Source organism: Apis laboriosa, unplaced genomic scaffold (assembly GCF_014066325.1).
Source record: "Apis laboriosa isolate Shangri-la unplaced genomic scaffold, ASM1406632v1 scaffold43_cov150, whole genome shotgun sequence".
NCBI classification, from domain to species: Eukaryota; Metazoa; Arthropoda; class Insecta; order Hymenoptera; family Apidae; genus Apis; species Apis laboriosa.
The window spans coordinates 1790490-1807062 of NW_025223292.1; the positions used below are offsets into that span (position 1 = coordinate 1790490).

The 16573-nt window shown below is 27.8% G+C and overlaps 1 protein-coding gene across 6 annotated transcripts; it reads left to right on the plus strand.

The window, feature by feature from the left end:
• Positions 1-1086: 1086 nt before the first annotated feature.
• Positions 1087-13223, plus strand: LOC122716236 (dentin sialophosphoprotein-like). Of its 6 annotated transcripts, none has more exons than XM_043939128.1 (13): positions 1101-1243; positions 1355-1578; positions 2188-2353; positions 6288-6327; positions 6417-6585; positions 6750-6904; positions 7178-7264; positions 7963-8112; positions 8521-8703; positions 8853-8993; positions 10358-10433; positions 11097-11177; positions 11362-13220. In XM_043939128.1, exons 4-13 carry the CDS (start codon positions 6301-6303, stop codon positions 12102-12104), a joined length of 1812 nt encoding a protein of 603 aa, XP_043795063.1. In that variant the 5' UTR covers positions 1101-1243; positions 1355-1578; positions 2188-2353; positions 6288-6300; the 3' UTR covers positions 12105-13220. The 6 variants fall into 6 exon arrangements, with proteins under 6 accessions (XP_043795064.1, XP_043795063.1, XP_043795065.1 ...); XM_043939130.1 differs by having other exon boundaries at positions 2267-2353; XM_043939131.1 differs by lacking the exon at positions 1355-1578 and having other exon boundaries at positions 2267-2353.
• Positions 13224-16573: the final 3350 nt, after the last annotated feature.

Consider the following 16573-nt stretch of genomic DNA (forward strand, 5'->3'; position numbering starts at 1 on the left):
AATTTTATATTATTATATTATAATATGTATAGATTTATGTGTTTTTAATTTATTGCAATTAACTGTTCCTTCATATTATATTTCAGTTAAACATTTGCCATTCTTGCTACGATTTTATAAGGCTGATTTTAACATTTATAATATTAAATTTTAAAAAAATATAAAGAAATGAGAGTATTTTGTAAAGTGAATAAAGAATTCATGTAAAAGAAATACAAATACTATGCAAATCAACAAAAAACACTTTGAGATAATTTTTTATCGTTATCTTTGGATTTTCTTAAAATACTCATCGTGAAAAATGAAAATTCCTATTAATAACAGAATTACAATAAATAAAATAAAAAAGATATTAATTATTCTTTTCTCTCAGGTATCCTTCATTAATGATTACGATTAAGAGTTTTCAGATATCATATTTTAAAATTATATATTTATAAATATATAACTTGACGAAATGAGTTCATTCAAAAAGTTATCAATTCAAGAGATTACTTCTGTATTCCTATCTTTCTTCGATATATATTTTAATATTAATTCGATTAAAAGAATTTTTTGATAAATTGAAAATTTATAATAGAAAAATGTACAAATGAATTAGTGTCATAGAATTTTCACTGAACTCTCATTTATTTCCTTTTCCAAATACTCTTACATTTCCAATTTAAAAAACGAATCGTACATCATATTCTTTCTCTTCAAAAAAAATCAAAGGACAATTCCAACCACGCATTCTTTTCCAATCATCACGACCAAATCGCACACAAACTCATTCAAGAAACTTCATCAAACAATACGTGATCTTCAAACTCTTTCAACATCCATTCCAACCGTTCCTCAACCTACACATGGATCATCAACCACCATCATTTCGTGTCCATCTATCCGCGTTGCATCAGAACACCAACATCGGTACCGAAGCAACCGAGTTTCGTTCATTTTGTGTAAATCCACGAAAACGGCGGAAACAGGCGAATTCTTTGGTCTGAGCGCGCGTGATCACGAAGAAGATACGACTCAGGCCAAAGGTTCCGGCGGATGGCGATCCTCCATCGTGAATAGAGTTCCAGTGAATCGTCGTCCGTGGTGGATCGTGCGTGTCGCGATCATTTCTCCTCGCGTGAAGAAAATATAGGAAGGAAAGTCGGCCATAAGAACAAAGCGACAAGTGACGTGAAAGGGGCGAAGGAAGAGCTCCTGGAAGAAACCATCCGGCGTTCGATCGCCGCCATTTTTGAAGCAGGTAAGATTCGCTACAGTATATATATATGTATATATGTATAAGCTTCTGTTGGAAATTCGATAAGTTTTACTCGATTTGTCGTTCTGTTCGATTTTCTCGCGGTTACGGTAGGAAGTGAGAACCTTGAAGTTACGTAAGAGCGGCTTTTTATGAAAATGATCTGCGGTCATCTTGATGGTGATCCAAGTCGATGGCGTGCGCCAGTCGCGAGTCGATCGCCTTTCAACCCTCGTTTGCGAGGCTTTCGTGGATGATGGATTGAAGTGACTTGGATCGAATGGGGGTATAAAGTTCGATGTTAATGTCGATTAAGCCTAGATATGTTTATCGTTGAGGTAAATTTTATTTTGGGCTTTTGATTGGAAGAATAATTATTTTTTATTAATAATGATAATTTAATGTATTTATTAAGTTTGAACTTGATTGAGAGTAAGGGATGGTTTTGTCTTATGTTTGAAAATAATCGCAGTAATTTATTTTTTTTCCTTTTTTTTTTATTTTTTAATTTTAATAATTGATTAAGAATGATTTCACATTGAATTGTTTAATTCATTTTTTTATTCGATACTGTTTGATCTCTTGTATGTCTTTCGTGGATAAAAATTGCTTTAAGAATTGAGAAATTACTCGATTTTGATCGTGTTTTTCTTTCTTTTCTTTTTTTAATTCTTTTTATAATTTAATTCTTTTTAATTCTTTTCTTTCTTTTCTTTTAATTCGTTTCTTGTTACAAAAATTAATCGTTTTAACAAATTTGATGTCGATTGATTCTAATGATAAAGAGATTTTTAAGTGAATTTTTTTCATCTTTTTAATGCCAATATTTAAAATAATTGAAGATAATATTTTTACAATAATATCGAATTGTAATAATAATCAATATAAATGATTTTTATTAAATGATTATTTCAATAAATGATTTATATATTTCATTTTTCGAGTAGAGAGAATTTCGAATTCGTATGATTCGTTTCGATTTGGTAACCGTTTAATGTATTCTGTCCTCGACGACCCAAACAACAGAAAAACGGGATTCTGAGAGGCTTTCTTGTGTAGTCGCTTGGCGAACAGCGTTGATGGAAGTTACTTTGCCTTATGGTTTATCGTTTGGTGAGTTTCGTTACCATTTTTCACGTATATGTTAAATTTAATCGTTAATTATTTATCAATCTATAAATTATATTTAGATATAAAGAAAATATGAAAAAATTCGAAGAGATAACGTCGAATTTATTTTTTTGATAATCTATAAAATTATCATTTAAATAAATAAATAAGATAAATATGTTCTTATTAATTTTGAAACGTTATAAATGAAGTAATTTTTAAATAATTATTTTCTCTAATAACTAGAAATAATAAATTAATAAATTTTAAATTACAAGATCGAAAGAATTAAATTTATCTGTGATTGAACTAGTGTTTATGTTTATATTTATGTTTATCTGTGTGTAAATTTATATCCCTCTAATTGCTTTAATTATATTATTATTAGTAAATAATTACTTTGTATTTTATCTTTCTATTAAACGTTTCTGGAATTAATAGGAAAATAATGAATCACAAAAACGATAATTATATATAATGTTAAAATAATAATTTTTATCAATTAGTAATAGAGTTTCAGTAACAAATACAAACTATGAAAAATAATAAATATCGTGTTGAATATTGTTATCCTAAAATATAATTAATATGTAACATAATTTACATATTGATTTCTTATAAAACATATGTAAACTTAAAGTTTATCCAAAAAAAAATCATTTTAGAGTAATATAAAAGGTCATACATACATATTATATTTAATATAATATATACATGTATTATAAATATTAAAATTTCCACAAAATTCATCGGATTATAAATTTTTAATTGAAGAAAAAAATAAAGAAATCAATGGATTTCTATGTAGATAGTGATTATCATAATCACTCAAATATTCATAAAAATAATAAAATTAATATAACAATATTCAATCACGATATCATATTTTATATTTCCTCTTTCAAAGTTCATTTTTCTACTCTCTTTTTTCCTCAATAATCCGAAAAAATAATCGTTTGCCTACCCTCGTAACTCTCGTTATCAAATTATATTTTTCATTTCTGAACATTTTTATTTCACATTTTCGTTATAAGAATTTTGTCGTACAATGGCGGATAACAACAGGTCATGCCTTCTCGATAGCAAAATTATCGTTTCCTTTATTGTTTATTTGCGAGATTTCGATGAGAAAAATTTCACGCGGCCATAATGTGCCATAATGATGTATCAGTATCGAAAAATTTCAATAGAAATCATCTTGGATTATTACGAAAAAAAGACATGTGATCTTTATTCCAAGATTATCGCCTTGATTTTAAATATATTTTTGTTAATGTAAATTTTCGATTTACAATTTTATTTTCAATCAATTTCCATGTTAAATCTTAGGTTTAAGTTTAATTATAATTATGAAAAGGAATTTAAAGGATTTATTCAATATCTTTCATTCCTTTATTATTATTTCTTCTATTTAAATTTCATATTATTTATGAAATTTGGAAAAATTATAATATATTAGGATTAAATTATAATTTATTAGGATTAAAAGTTTATTAGTTAATCTTTTATAATATCATCGTGTATATCTAAGTTTTTCAAAGTTTATTTTATTTATTTATTATTGTACTATTGCTTATTAGTATATTCTAATGCTAATGCTAATTTATTTGCGATAATTATTAGATCTTAGTTTTCAAATTAACCTTGAGATTCATTTTCATGATATTATGTTTGTTTTGTAGTAACCTAAAACTTTACTTCGTAATATTAAATATACAAACTAACAATTTAATCATTAATTACCGTAAGCACGAATATAGAAAATAATAATTAACAGATACTTTTTTGTTTACGAAATATTTCTCTAAAATTTAATGAATTCTCAAGAAATAAAAATAATAAAATTTCTTTGTTCTGATCAAACAAAATTTAAATTGTAGAAGATCAATGTTTAAATTAAAGAAAATAAAAATTTATTTAATATTATATTTATATATACATAAATAAGTAAAATTAAAAATTAAATCAGGAAGAAAATAATAATTAAAATAATAAGATAATAATAATAATAAAAAAATAATAAGATAAAAAATGTTAAGTGTTAATCTAAATATTTCTATGATAATAAAATAGTTTATAATTATTTTAAAAAATCATTCATTGCAATTTAATTGAATGAATCATTATTTAAAAAAAAGAATATTTCTAAGAATTTTCAGGAAAATCTAATATTTATTTGAAGATTATATATATTTGAATATTACATACAATATTCAAATATATATAATATAGATCTAATTCATTATTTCTATTATATTATATTTATAATACTTATATTGTATTATATTTTGACATTTCAGTTGCCCTCTTTGATTTAAATTCTAAATAAACATATTTAAATTATAATAAAAGAAATAACAATATCGGTATTATGTCAGTTAACGAATTAATATTTTTAATATTTATTATTTTTTATTATTTTTTTGAATGGATTTCATTATAAAAATTCTATCCCAAATTTTTTTCTACTATGAAAACGTCATGAATTTTCGCGAATGAAAAGTATGAAAATGAAAAATAAATTAAATTAAAATCTATTCTATTACTAAGCGAAATGACAAAGGGTTTCCCTTTTATTTCTCACCACGAAATATCGAATCTTCCAAAAATTTTGTCTCCTTTTATTTTGCAAAAAAAAAAAAAAAGGAAAAAAATTCTACGATAAAAATAAATTTTATTAAAATTTACTTTATTATTGAACAAATGACAAAGGATTTTCAACAATGTATCGAATTTTCTGGAAACTTTTTCATTATTAAACAGGATCGTAAAAGAAAGACGAAAAATAAATTATATTAAAATCTATTATATTACTAAGTAAACGACAAAGGGTTGCTTTTTTTTTTTTATTTCCCACCACGAAATATCGAATCTTCCAACAGGCATACTCATGGTAGCGTGTGAGCTCTTTTCGCGATAATGTGAGGTCATGCCTTCCAGATAGCGAATTATCACCGTTGCATTTCTTATTGTTTATTTATTACCATCTCATTACGAGTTAATGAAAGAGGATTTCATCCAAGTGAACCCATCCACACTTTCAGAAACAAATTCGAAAATGTTATTAGTGATTCCGTGTTATAAGAAAACGTGTCTTTATCACGAAAGTTTAAGGCAAAAGTATAAATCTAGTTCTATTACTACTCTCGAAATCTTGGTACAATGAGATCAATATTTTGCAGCCTGTTTAACAAACCTGTTAACATGGTGTTTCTTTAATGACGCTTCATTTATTAAGTGACGATAATTTCGAGATAATTTGAAAATTGTGTATTTATTGTGCTTTCAAATGATTATGTGAATATTTCGAAATTATCGAGTTATTTGAGTGGAATTGAAAATATATAATTTATGACTTATTTCTTTTATTCAATAATAATTATTTGATCACTTGCTATATTTTATTTTGTACATGGGTAGATACGTACTTGTCGAATGTGTGTATATATGCATAATAAGATATAATATAGAGTATATAGAGAAAAGATTTACTGAAATAAAAAATAAAAAAAAAAATATAAAATTAAAAGGTAAAAGACACAAAATGAAAGATAAAAATAATGTATGAGTTAAGAAGTTAAAAATAATATATCGTGGCTCTAAAATTAATAGATATTCATTGCTGAGGAATAAATTAAAAAATTATAGTTTCCAAGAGATTTAGAGAATGAATCAAATGTCAAATAATTATCAAGAGAAAAGAAATGTTACGTGTGTTTGAAGTAAATTTTTACTAATTGTTTAACAATCCTTTGCATAAATTAACATAGTATTGTTGACGATGACTATTTGACATTGTGTATAACATGTTAGATAAGAACATTATGCAAATCCTTTTATACAATTATAAAAATGAAAATTTCTACGCTTCGATTCTTCCTTTTAAATTTAAAATTAAGTTAATTTTATTCAATAACGAATTTTATATGATTTTCAGATCAAATTTAACCATGGAGAATGAAAGAAATTCGGTAGCCGTAAGTAATGGGCATCACTGTGTACATTTAAACAGAAAGAAAAATGGAAAGAAAATAAAGAAAATAATTTCATTCCTTATTTCCTGCAGACAACATCCAGGAAAGAATCAGAAGGAATTACAAGATGGATAGAATCCGTGATTATCACCGTGTCGCAAACTTCCATAGGCCAAGCATTGTTTAAATTTATCGACTCGTTTTTATGGGTCGTGGAAAAATCCACGCAATGGAGCTTACCTGCTCATGAAATCGCGGCTGGTATATTTGAATAATTTTTAAAAATTATTCTAACTCGTTAATTATCTAATAATAAGTAACGAAGCCATTTAAATTAATTTTTTTGACCATTTGATTTTAAAAATTTGAAAATTAATTCGTTTGATTTAAATCCATGGACTTTTTGTTATATTTATGGCAAACAGAAGAGAATGGTAAAGTATTTGGGAGAATAGAGCTCGTGAGACCTTTGCCATGGCTTCTCTTTCTGCCAGGATTAGTGATACTTCGAATCATCAGATGTGGGCTCAACGTGGGTGCTTTTATTTTGGGCTATCCACGAATACGACCAAGTGGAATGGTATGCTACGTTATTTCTTATATTTTAATGTCATGACGTCGATTAAAATATTTTATAATTAAATCACAAACTTTTCAATACTCTTTTTCATACGATAGATTCAACGATAGATTATTACAAAGCGTATTAAATTTTATTTTTTATTTTAATTTTTTAAAAAATATTATATTTTAATTCTATTTTTTTATATGCTAAACGAAATCGTATCGAAAGTAAAAAATGTAAGATTTGTGCAATTAAAATTTAATATAAAAAAAAAAAAATCTGTTCCAGGTAAAATTCGTGCAAAAGACTCGCAGACGATTAAGAGCGATAAACGTAAAGGCAGTAAAAGCGAGGCGTAGAATAACGTGTCCCAAGGTAAATCGACTATTTGTAATTCTAATTGCATGTATTTTTATATATATATCTCTATTAATATTTGTTTTTCCATGTCCCATGTAGTATTAGCAAAGAATTTTATACATGCACGTATCTTAAAAAATTATATTCCTTGTAATTACTTATTATTATAAATAGTTATTATTGAAATTAGCATTGGGTAAATTTTTTATTTTAATCACATATTTGCATGATTTTAACAGTGCTGCTGTACTCTTTCGTTGAGTTGTGTTGCATTCAACGATTTTTAATTCACGATCAAATAAAATGAAATTAATTGCCCCATTTAAAATTCATACTAGATAGCGAATCAATCTGATTTTTTTTTTAATTGGCAAAAAAAAAAAAAAAGAAAAAGAAAATGGTAATTTTTTAAAGTGCAAAGAAAATTTATTTCATAAAAAATAAAATATATAACAAAAAAATTTTAATTAATTTCTTTTCACAATATAAAAATATAATGGTCAAGACTAATTAAAATGAAGAATGGCTTAATCTCGGATTCTATTATTATTATTAATGATATTTAATAATTGTCAAGTATTAAAGATTCAATAATCGACTTTATTTATACGTAGAGCTCAATGAAAGAGTAGACGTTCTCTTTTTTTCAACTCGGTTAGCCTTTAGACACATAATTAAAATTAGCACGATAATAGTCTCGGTGATGGATATAGGACAAGAGATTGACGATGATCGAGGCCAAGAAGGCTCTGATCAGATCCATCAAATTGACTCTGTCGACTTTGTCTTGTTTGGATACGTCTAAATCATCCCCCTCGCCACCCCCGATGAAAATTCGTGTAGGTCAAATGGATTTCGACACGGTAATTCTTTTTAATAAATTATTAATCATTTCTAGGATATTTCAAGTCTAATTAAGGATAATTTCTTAACATTTCAATTTTTTTTTCTATTTCTAATTATTCCGTTCCATCTATTTATAATTATTCATAGTATGAATATTTTCAATTGCAATTAAAAGTAGTCATTTGAAGATTATTAATCATGTGTATGGTCATTCGTGTTTGTCTTCAATTATCTGAGCAATTCATTTTGTAATTCTTTATAATTGTGTGCGTAGCAAGTATTTAAAAAAAAAAAAAAAAAAGAAAACAACTCAAACGTGTAATTTTCAATGTTTCTATTAACACAAATACTTAATTATTATTGTCAATTATTATTATTCATATTGATTGTAAGATATTTTATTCAAGATTTAAATGAAATCGCAGATAGCAACACCAGAAGAGAAATCGACCACGGAATCTGTCGGTAGTCCTGTACTCCACGAAATGAAACGCAAATTCTCCCAGATCTTAGATGATGAAAGTTCCGATGGGTCGGATAACGAGACATTTCGTACAAAACTCGAAAGATTAGCAATGGAAAACAGCACGGACGATTCTGATTTCAACGTAAGTAATATTGAAAGATTAATTTTTAAAAAATTCAAAATCACAGACTCGAGTGTGAAATATATCTTTCTCTTTGAAACAAAAGTTTGTCATCAAAGTTGAAGAAAATATTGAGAATTTTTTTAAGAAAATTTTGCGATTGTTTCCAGATTGCCGATTGTTCGATGGAATCAAGCACAGGGAGCAGCGAAAACGACGTGGACAAGGAGATATCATTTAACGAGACGACCGAGATCCAGAGGGAAGCTTACAAATTCTTGAAGGATGATACATACCAGCTAATGTCTTTGGTAAAATTAATATACGTAATAATCATGTTTTCGTTATGTCTTTCGTGTTTAATGTGGATATGAAATGTCTGTGAGAAAATTTTAAAAATTGACTTCAATTGCTCTAATTTTTTTTATATATTTTTTTTTTATTTTATATAGTTATATAACTTGATAATGATTTTAATTAGATGATGTGATTAAGAATATTTTTATTAAATTTAAATAGAGTCGTATGGAATAAAGTTATTACGAATAAAGGACAATATTGAAATATCTTAGAAAATTTCATAAAATTTGAATTTTGATCAAAATGCTTTAAAAATAATTTTGTTTCTTTTTTCTTAGTATATAGAAATTTAAATAATTTCTTTTTATAGATGTATAATTAAAATTTGTTAAAAGTGGATAGTTTGGGTAGAAAAAAAAAAAAATTAAAAAGAAGAAAAAATATAGAACAAAAATTTGCGATTTGCATAATAATTACATAATAAATATGCAAGAAAGCAATTAGAAATGAAAAAAAAAAACTTGGTAAGTTTACGTCAATAACTCTGGAAATGATGGAGATAAATTCATATGCGTAGTTGATCGTATATAAATATACATGATATACGTAATTTTTACATACGTTATTTTAAGAGAAAAAATTATTGCATGTAATTATCTTATCACGAGAAACAGCATAGATCATTAATAAAATACAAAAATAAATATTTTTCATTTGAATTTGATCTTAAATAATAAAATTCGAAGTTTGTAACATAAACAGTCCTTTAAAAATAGATATGTTTTGCATATTGGAAGATTGATTATAAAGAACTGTGTAATCTATAGAATATGACATTCAAATATTTTTAATAATTTAAAATTAAAAGCAATAAAATTTATCACATGCGAATGTATCCTATCTTTTTATCTCCATTACCCAATACAACAAACAAGTAAAAATCTTAATTCGTTAATTAATCTTAATTTACAAAATACTGATATATTTATTTTCGAGAATTTTATTTTCTAATTTTTCAAGATTATACCATCAATTAAAGAACACCCATTTACACTATCTAATGCAAAAGAATTATTAACAAATATATTTTTAATCATTTTACTCTCGAGAATTATTAATAAGATACTCCATCGAGTACTCTCAATGAAAAATATTTTTAACAATTTTTCATATATACTTGACATATAATTCGCTTACGATTTTCGCTTCAATTCAATTCAAAAAATTCTCCAAAAAAGAAATACACAGATCAAAAGTTGCATCCAAAAATTTCTGTCTCATGATTAACGATCGACCATTAATTAAACTTATTAAACATTTAATAGTCTTTGTCTCTTTCTCGACACTTTATACAACACGTGTTCTTTCTATTTAGAAATTGCAGATAGCGAAATCGATGAAGGACAAGGAAACGAAGGATGACGGGAAACTCGAGGGCGTGGACAGTTCTGGTGAGTCCGTGTACTCGTCGGCAAAGGAGTTCGACGAGGACTACGAAACGATTTTACACGAGCCACGGCTGGCCGAGTAGTTCACCGGAACAATTGCACTTCCCATCGAGCCGATCGTTCTGGTGAACCGTTCTTCCAGCCGAGGCTCGATCCCATGTCAGACAAAAATTGAATAATCAGAATAAAGATACATGTGATAAAGATATATATATGTGAAATGTGAAATGTGTCTCGTCGACCATGTCTTCTCGACAGCCTTATCCTAGACGTTTTTATTTATTAGAAGAAATTTGAAATACACGTGTACTCCCACGATGTTCCAGGATTTTTTGCTATGAATTTTTGCTTATGAATTCGAGCAAGTTTGAAGTCGAAAGATCTTGGAACGACAAAGAAATTGTACGAAGAGAAAATATGTTGAGAATGCAAAACTAGTTCCATCTTGTGTAAAGAATAGTTTGTTTGTTTATTTGTTTTTTTTTCGTGTTCGTAATTAAGGAAGAATCCCTTAGAAAAATTGGATTTCGACAAGTTAAGTGGCAATTTGTTTGTCTAAATTTGTGCTTTTAATTTATAAAGTCAATGCGTAGTTTAAATGTGCAATGCGAATTGATCGACGAATTTGAATGAAAGATTTATCTAATAAATTTTTGTTCCTTTTAGAATCAGCGGTGGAAAAGGCGAGCAATATGATCAAAGACTTCATCAATGGAGAAATAAATTCTACGTTGCAACAATCCACAGGTATTTCAATTACGATAATTTATTATTCACTTTTGTGTCGAAATCAATTCAAATCGAAGCAAGAAATCATCATAATCCCATCTTCAACTAGAAAATTTAATCTTGAATATAACCAAATCGTAATATCGACAAAATATCAATTGTAACTATTTAAAATTAAATAAACCTGATATCGAACCAACAGTTTCAGAACCAAGCTCAGAAGATATCGAAGAGAAGAAAACTTCAAAAGAGACCTGTGACACAGAAGCTTGCACCTTACCGAAATCTGATAGCTCTTCCTCAAAAGAGAATTCCTCGGAAGTCTGCACGTCATCGAAATCTCGTAGCTCTCCCTCAAAAGGGAATTCCTCGGAATGTTGCGCGTCAGAAGTTTCCACGTCACCGAAAACTCGTAGCTCTCCCTCGAAAGAGAGTCCTTCGAAAGAGAGTCCCTCGAAAGAGAATCCTTCGAAAGAGAGTCCCTCGAAAACTCAAACTCAAACAGAGACAATCACGTTACCGAAATCTCGTAATTCCCCTTCGAAAGAGAGTTGTTCAGAAACACCAGAAACAATTACATTACCGAAATCTCGTAATTCCCCTTCGAAAGAGAGTCGTTCAGAAACACCAGAAGCGATCACACTACCGAAATCTCGTAATTCCCCTTCGAAAGAGAGTTGTTCAGAAACACCAGAAGCGATCACACTACCGAAATCTCGTAATTCCCCTTCGAAAGAGAGTTGTTCAGAAGCAATTACACTACCGAAATCTCGTAATTCTCCCTCGAAAGAGTATTCCTCGGATACGCGCGCATCAGAAACTGTTTCTGCGTTATCGAGAACACGTAGTTCTCCTTCAAAAGAGAGTTATTCGAGCGTACAAGGGAAATCTTATTACAAGTCGAAAAAATATGGCCGCAATAAACCTACATGGACCGAACAGTGAACATAGATGGAGACGTTGTTCCCTCTTAAAAGTTCCTTCACTGTGATTTTCTTAATAATATACTTAAGCCACGAGATGCTTGTGGCTTATTTTTATTATTTATTCGAATAACAATTGAAATTAGAAAAGAAGTAGAAGTATCGCGAAATCGTTCCATCGCGATGATCGATTATTTGTACTATAAAGAAGACGAAGAATTTTTTTCTCGAAAAATATCAAAAAACTTTTCTAATCACCGGTTTTCCTCGAAGCAAGTTCGTTGTAATTTCGTTGTCCGTTTTGTTTTTTTACTGAATAATTGTAATGAAACAAGCTGAATAAATAACATATTTGTTTTACAAAAAGTAAAAAAAAGAAAAAAGAAAGAAAAACGTTATGCAGCAACTTCCAAATACACGTATTCCAAACATGCTCGAAATAATAATGCAACAATACATACGTAATTAAAAATTTCATTAAATCCAAAAGAAAGAAACATTCTACGATTCTAATTTGTTCCTCGAAAATTCATCGATCGATGCACAATTCGATTAATCATTGAAACGAAAAGGAGAGAGAGATCGTTGCATAAAAATTTCTCGAAACAATTCAAACTTTTCCGTTCTAATCTTCAGTTTTAATCACGAAGTAAATCTATCAATGGCGTTATCCATTGCACGGATCCATTTTGAAAAAAAAAAATGAAAGCTTCGTTCGAATCGAAATATTATGTCGTTATAACACGATAAAAAAATGGCAGATAATGGGAGATAATGGTCGAACGATGGGGAGGACGAGAGAGTTTTTGGCCGCTTGTGAAATATTGAGCAAAAAGTCTGATCTATTAAGCCTCGGTGTAAACTTCCACAACCGTTGCTCAAAATACGGACCATGTTATCGTTTTCACACTCTCGCTCGTGAGATAATTGACATACAATTGCAATGTTTCATGTGCGATTGTGGGTAATAAAAATAACCAACCAGAATGAAAGTTCGAGCTATTCTTAGTAGACAATGGTTAATAATTAAGGGAGAAATAATAATTGAAAAATATAGAATAGAATAGAATTTAAGGAAGGTTTAAACAATTGTGAATAAAAAAAAAAAAGTACAGATACTCAGAAGCTTTTTGGTTGTCCTATTACATAAACAGTATCACTGAATATTTATTGAATTTGTTACTGATCATAGGTTCAAGGAAAATTATAATGTATTATAAATTTTTCTTCTGTTTTTCTGAAATAATTTTCTGTTTATATATCGTATATATATTGTATATTTATAAATAATTGTTACACACAGACGCTAATTTTCTTTTCTTAAGAAAATTTTATAAGAAGAAAAATTATATCCATTTAAAAATCATTATTTTCCAAAATTACAATTTATATTTCCCGTAAAAACACTTTCTCTTCAAATAATTGGAAAATAATAAAAAAAAAATTTGAAAAGATATTTTTGAATCCTTTGAAAAATATTTTTTCAAACGATTCTTTTTTCTATACCATCGTTGTTTTATCATTCTTCGATTCCGATCGTCTCGATCGCGAAAATTCGACGAACGTCATCCCGTAATTAATATTTCTATCTCGTCGCACAAATACATCGAATCGTTATCACGAAACGTTTTAATTTATTTTACGTGAATATATTATTTAATCTAACGTCTTCGTATTTACGAAATCTTCAATTTAAACGAATTTAAATTTTTTTGTAACTGGCTCGATGTAAAATAGATTTAAAAATAATCGAAGACATTTCAGATTGCACAAATTTGATAAATCTTAATGGATTCGTTGACAAATATGATTATATTTTACGAGAAGAAATGGCAAATATCGGATGGATTAATGTATATAATAAGAAAAAGATGTTTCACTAACGATGGAAAAGAAGTAAAAATTGAATGATAAAAGTTTCTTTATTTTAAAATCGGAAATTAGAGGAAACGATAAAATTTTTATCGATACAATTTTTTTTTAATGAAACATTTTTGCGAATTATGCATAATTATTATTTATTTAAGAAATATTTATTTATATCAACTTATCATCGATCGTAGAAAAGTAAAATATTTTAAACTCATCTTAATACACATTATATTTTCACTGAACCTTTATTAATAACTGTCATGAATTTCTAGATTATAGATTAAAGTAAAAAAAAAAAAAAAGAAAAAGAAAAAAAAATTGTAATCAATTAAAAGATATAAAGGCACGACACATAATAATAATAATGGTATATCTTCCTTTTTATGATCAAACAAATTTTTAATTACAATTCTTATCGCGATTTAGCAGCCATTTTGAATGCTCGCTTATCTTAAAACACCCTATATATTACAATTTAACCGAAGTTCGATTCTTTGCCATGTTTTTTTTTACACTTTTACAAATTTTTTGCATATAAAAAAAGTACACACACTTTTAAAATTTATTTAAATCGAATCAATGAACATTTAAACACGAAAAAGCGCGTTAATCCTTTAATTAAATCCTCCCTTTCTTCAAATGTGCAATGAAATTACACATGTAAAATAGATAAAAAAAAAAAAAAAAAAAAAAAGAAAAATTACGAATACAACAAAATCATCGAAGAATTTTAAAAATGAAATGTTCTCTTGTCAAAATTTTCAATAGTTTCAATCTCAGACACAAGGATCGCGTACTCTCATTCATTCAATAGCCAATAAATCTTAACGAGTACTATATTTCAAAGCGTTGGGAATGGATATAAATTGTTGTATATAAGTTTTGTGCAATAATATAGCCGATCGAGGCATTATTATATTGGTCATAATATTAATAACACAGATACGGAGCGTTCATTCTTGCGAAAAAAAAATATCCCTTATCGTCAATCACGATAAGTTGAGATTACGGCCCATATGTCGTGCATGTGCTCGATGGACAGATAAGTGCGTTACACTGTCCTAGAAAATGAACGGAAGAAAGCTCGTGACGTGATCGTTCTGCCGATCGTGTTTTGTCGGTCACCAAGAATTATCCCACAAATTAGTCGTGATAAAGAAACATGAATTGCAGTGACCATATATTTGAAACGAAAACAGAAATATATATATATATATATATTTTTTATCTTTGCATTTAAAACAATTTGATTCTTCTCGAATCACGAACAATCACATGTGAAATTTAAAAAATAAAAAAAAAATTTATCTAATTATTTTAATTAATTTCGAGAGGAAATTTATACTTTCCTTGGACTCTTGGAAACTGTATCGAATTTATTGAAAGAAAGTTTTCATAATTCTTTATGCTTGATGCTTTATTAAGGGATGTGTTTATGTTGAGAGTATGGAACGAAAAAAGGTGAGTAATTTATGATTTTTTTTTCGTGAATGTTGGTAATTTTGAAAATTCGTAGTTCAGATAAATTGATTATTTTTAGATTATTTTTAAATTGTCACATTTTTTTAATTGAACGTCGGATCTAATAAGATGTCACTCTTTTTCAATTATTTCGGATTAAATGATACATACCGAACTTTTTAGATATCAAGTACTATCATAATCATGAAATCAACAAATATTGGACTTATCTTTTTTTCTTTATTTGTAATTCCAGTTCTGCTATCGTGTGTTGTACAATAGTGAATTCTAACATCTCGTAACAAAATTTTAAGTGCTTCTGAAAAAACCATTTAATCTTAAAATATTTGTACCTTTTCATTTACATTGATATATCTATAGATTCTTTGTCTGTAACATTCATTTAAACAATGAATTCTTCCATCGTAATATCAATACAATCATCTAATGTTGTTCTCCAACATCCATAACAAAACAAATAAATGATCATTTCACGATCTTTTTGAAATTAAAAATTTCAAGTCTCACCTCTCTTCTAATCATCATAATCATATTCTACACAAAAGTGAAATTTTTAAAAATATTTCTATATAAATAAATCACAACATTAAATATCCAATAATTTTCTCTACAATCACAACGCTGCACTTGCAAAATGTACTCTCATGATTCTCGAGAATAATTCAAATATGAACGAAATTTTGAAAATATTCAATTCTCGATCCCACGTTTCATTGTCGAAAAATTTGCTGATCGTTCGACGAAGGAATATTCCATCGAACATTTCATCGAAACGAGTCTTTTATCCGTGCCAAAAAGAACGATTCCCCTCGAGAAACAAGGAATTTTTCGCGATCGAAGGGATAATCTTGATAACCGTGTCTCGTCTAACCTTCAGAGATAGATGTTTTTAAATGTCAAGAACAACGAATGCTCATCCCGCCAGATAATTAATTGTTTCTACTCTCGATTCGGTTGTCTTACTTTGGTTTCTACCTTACAATTTGTTAATGACAAGAGACCCTCGAGGTGAAGTATCCAGGCTTAACCGACAAGTGCTACCGAACAGAGGCTGCTACGAGTGCACTGATAAAACGTTTCCTTCCCGTGTTTGGATTTATGCATACTCGATAGTCGAGGAATTTATTTGGAGGATTT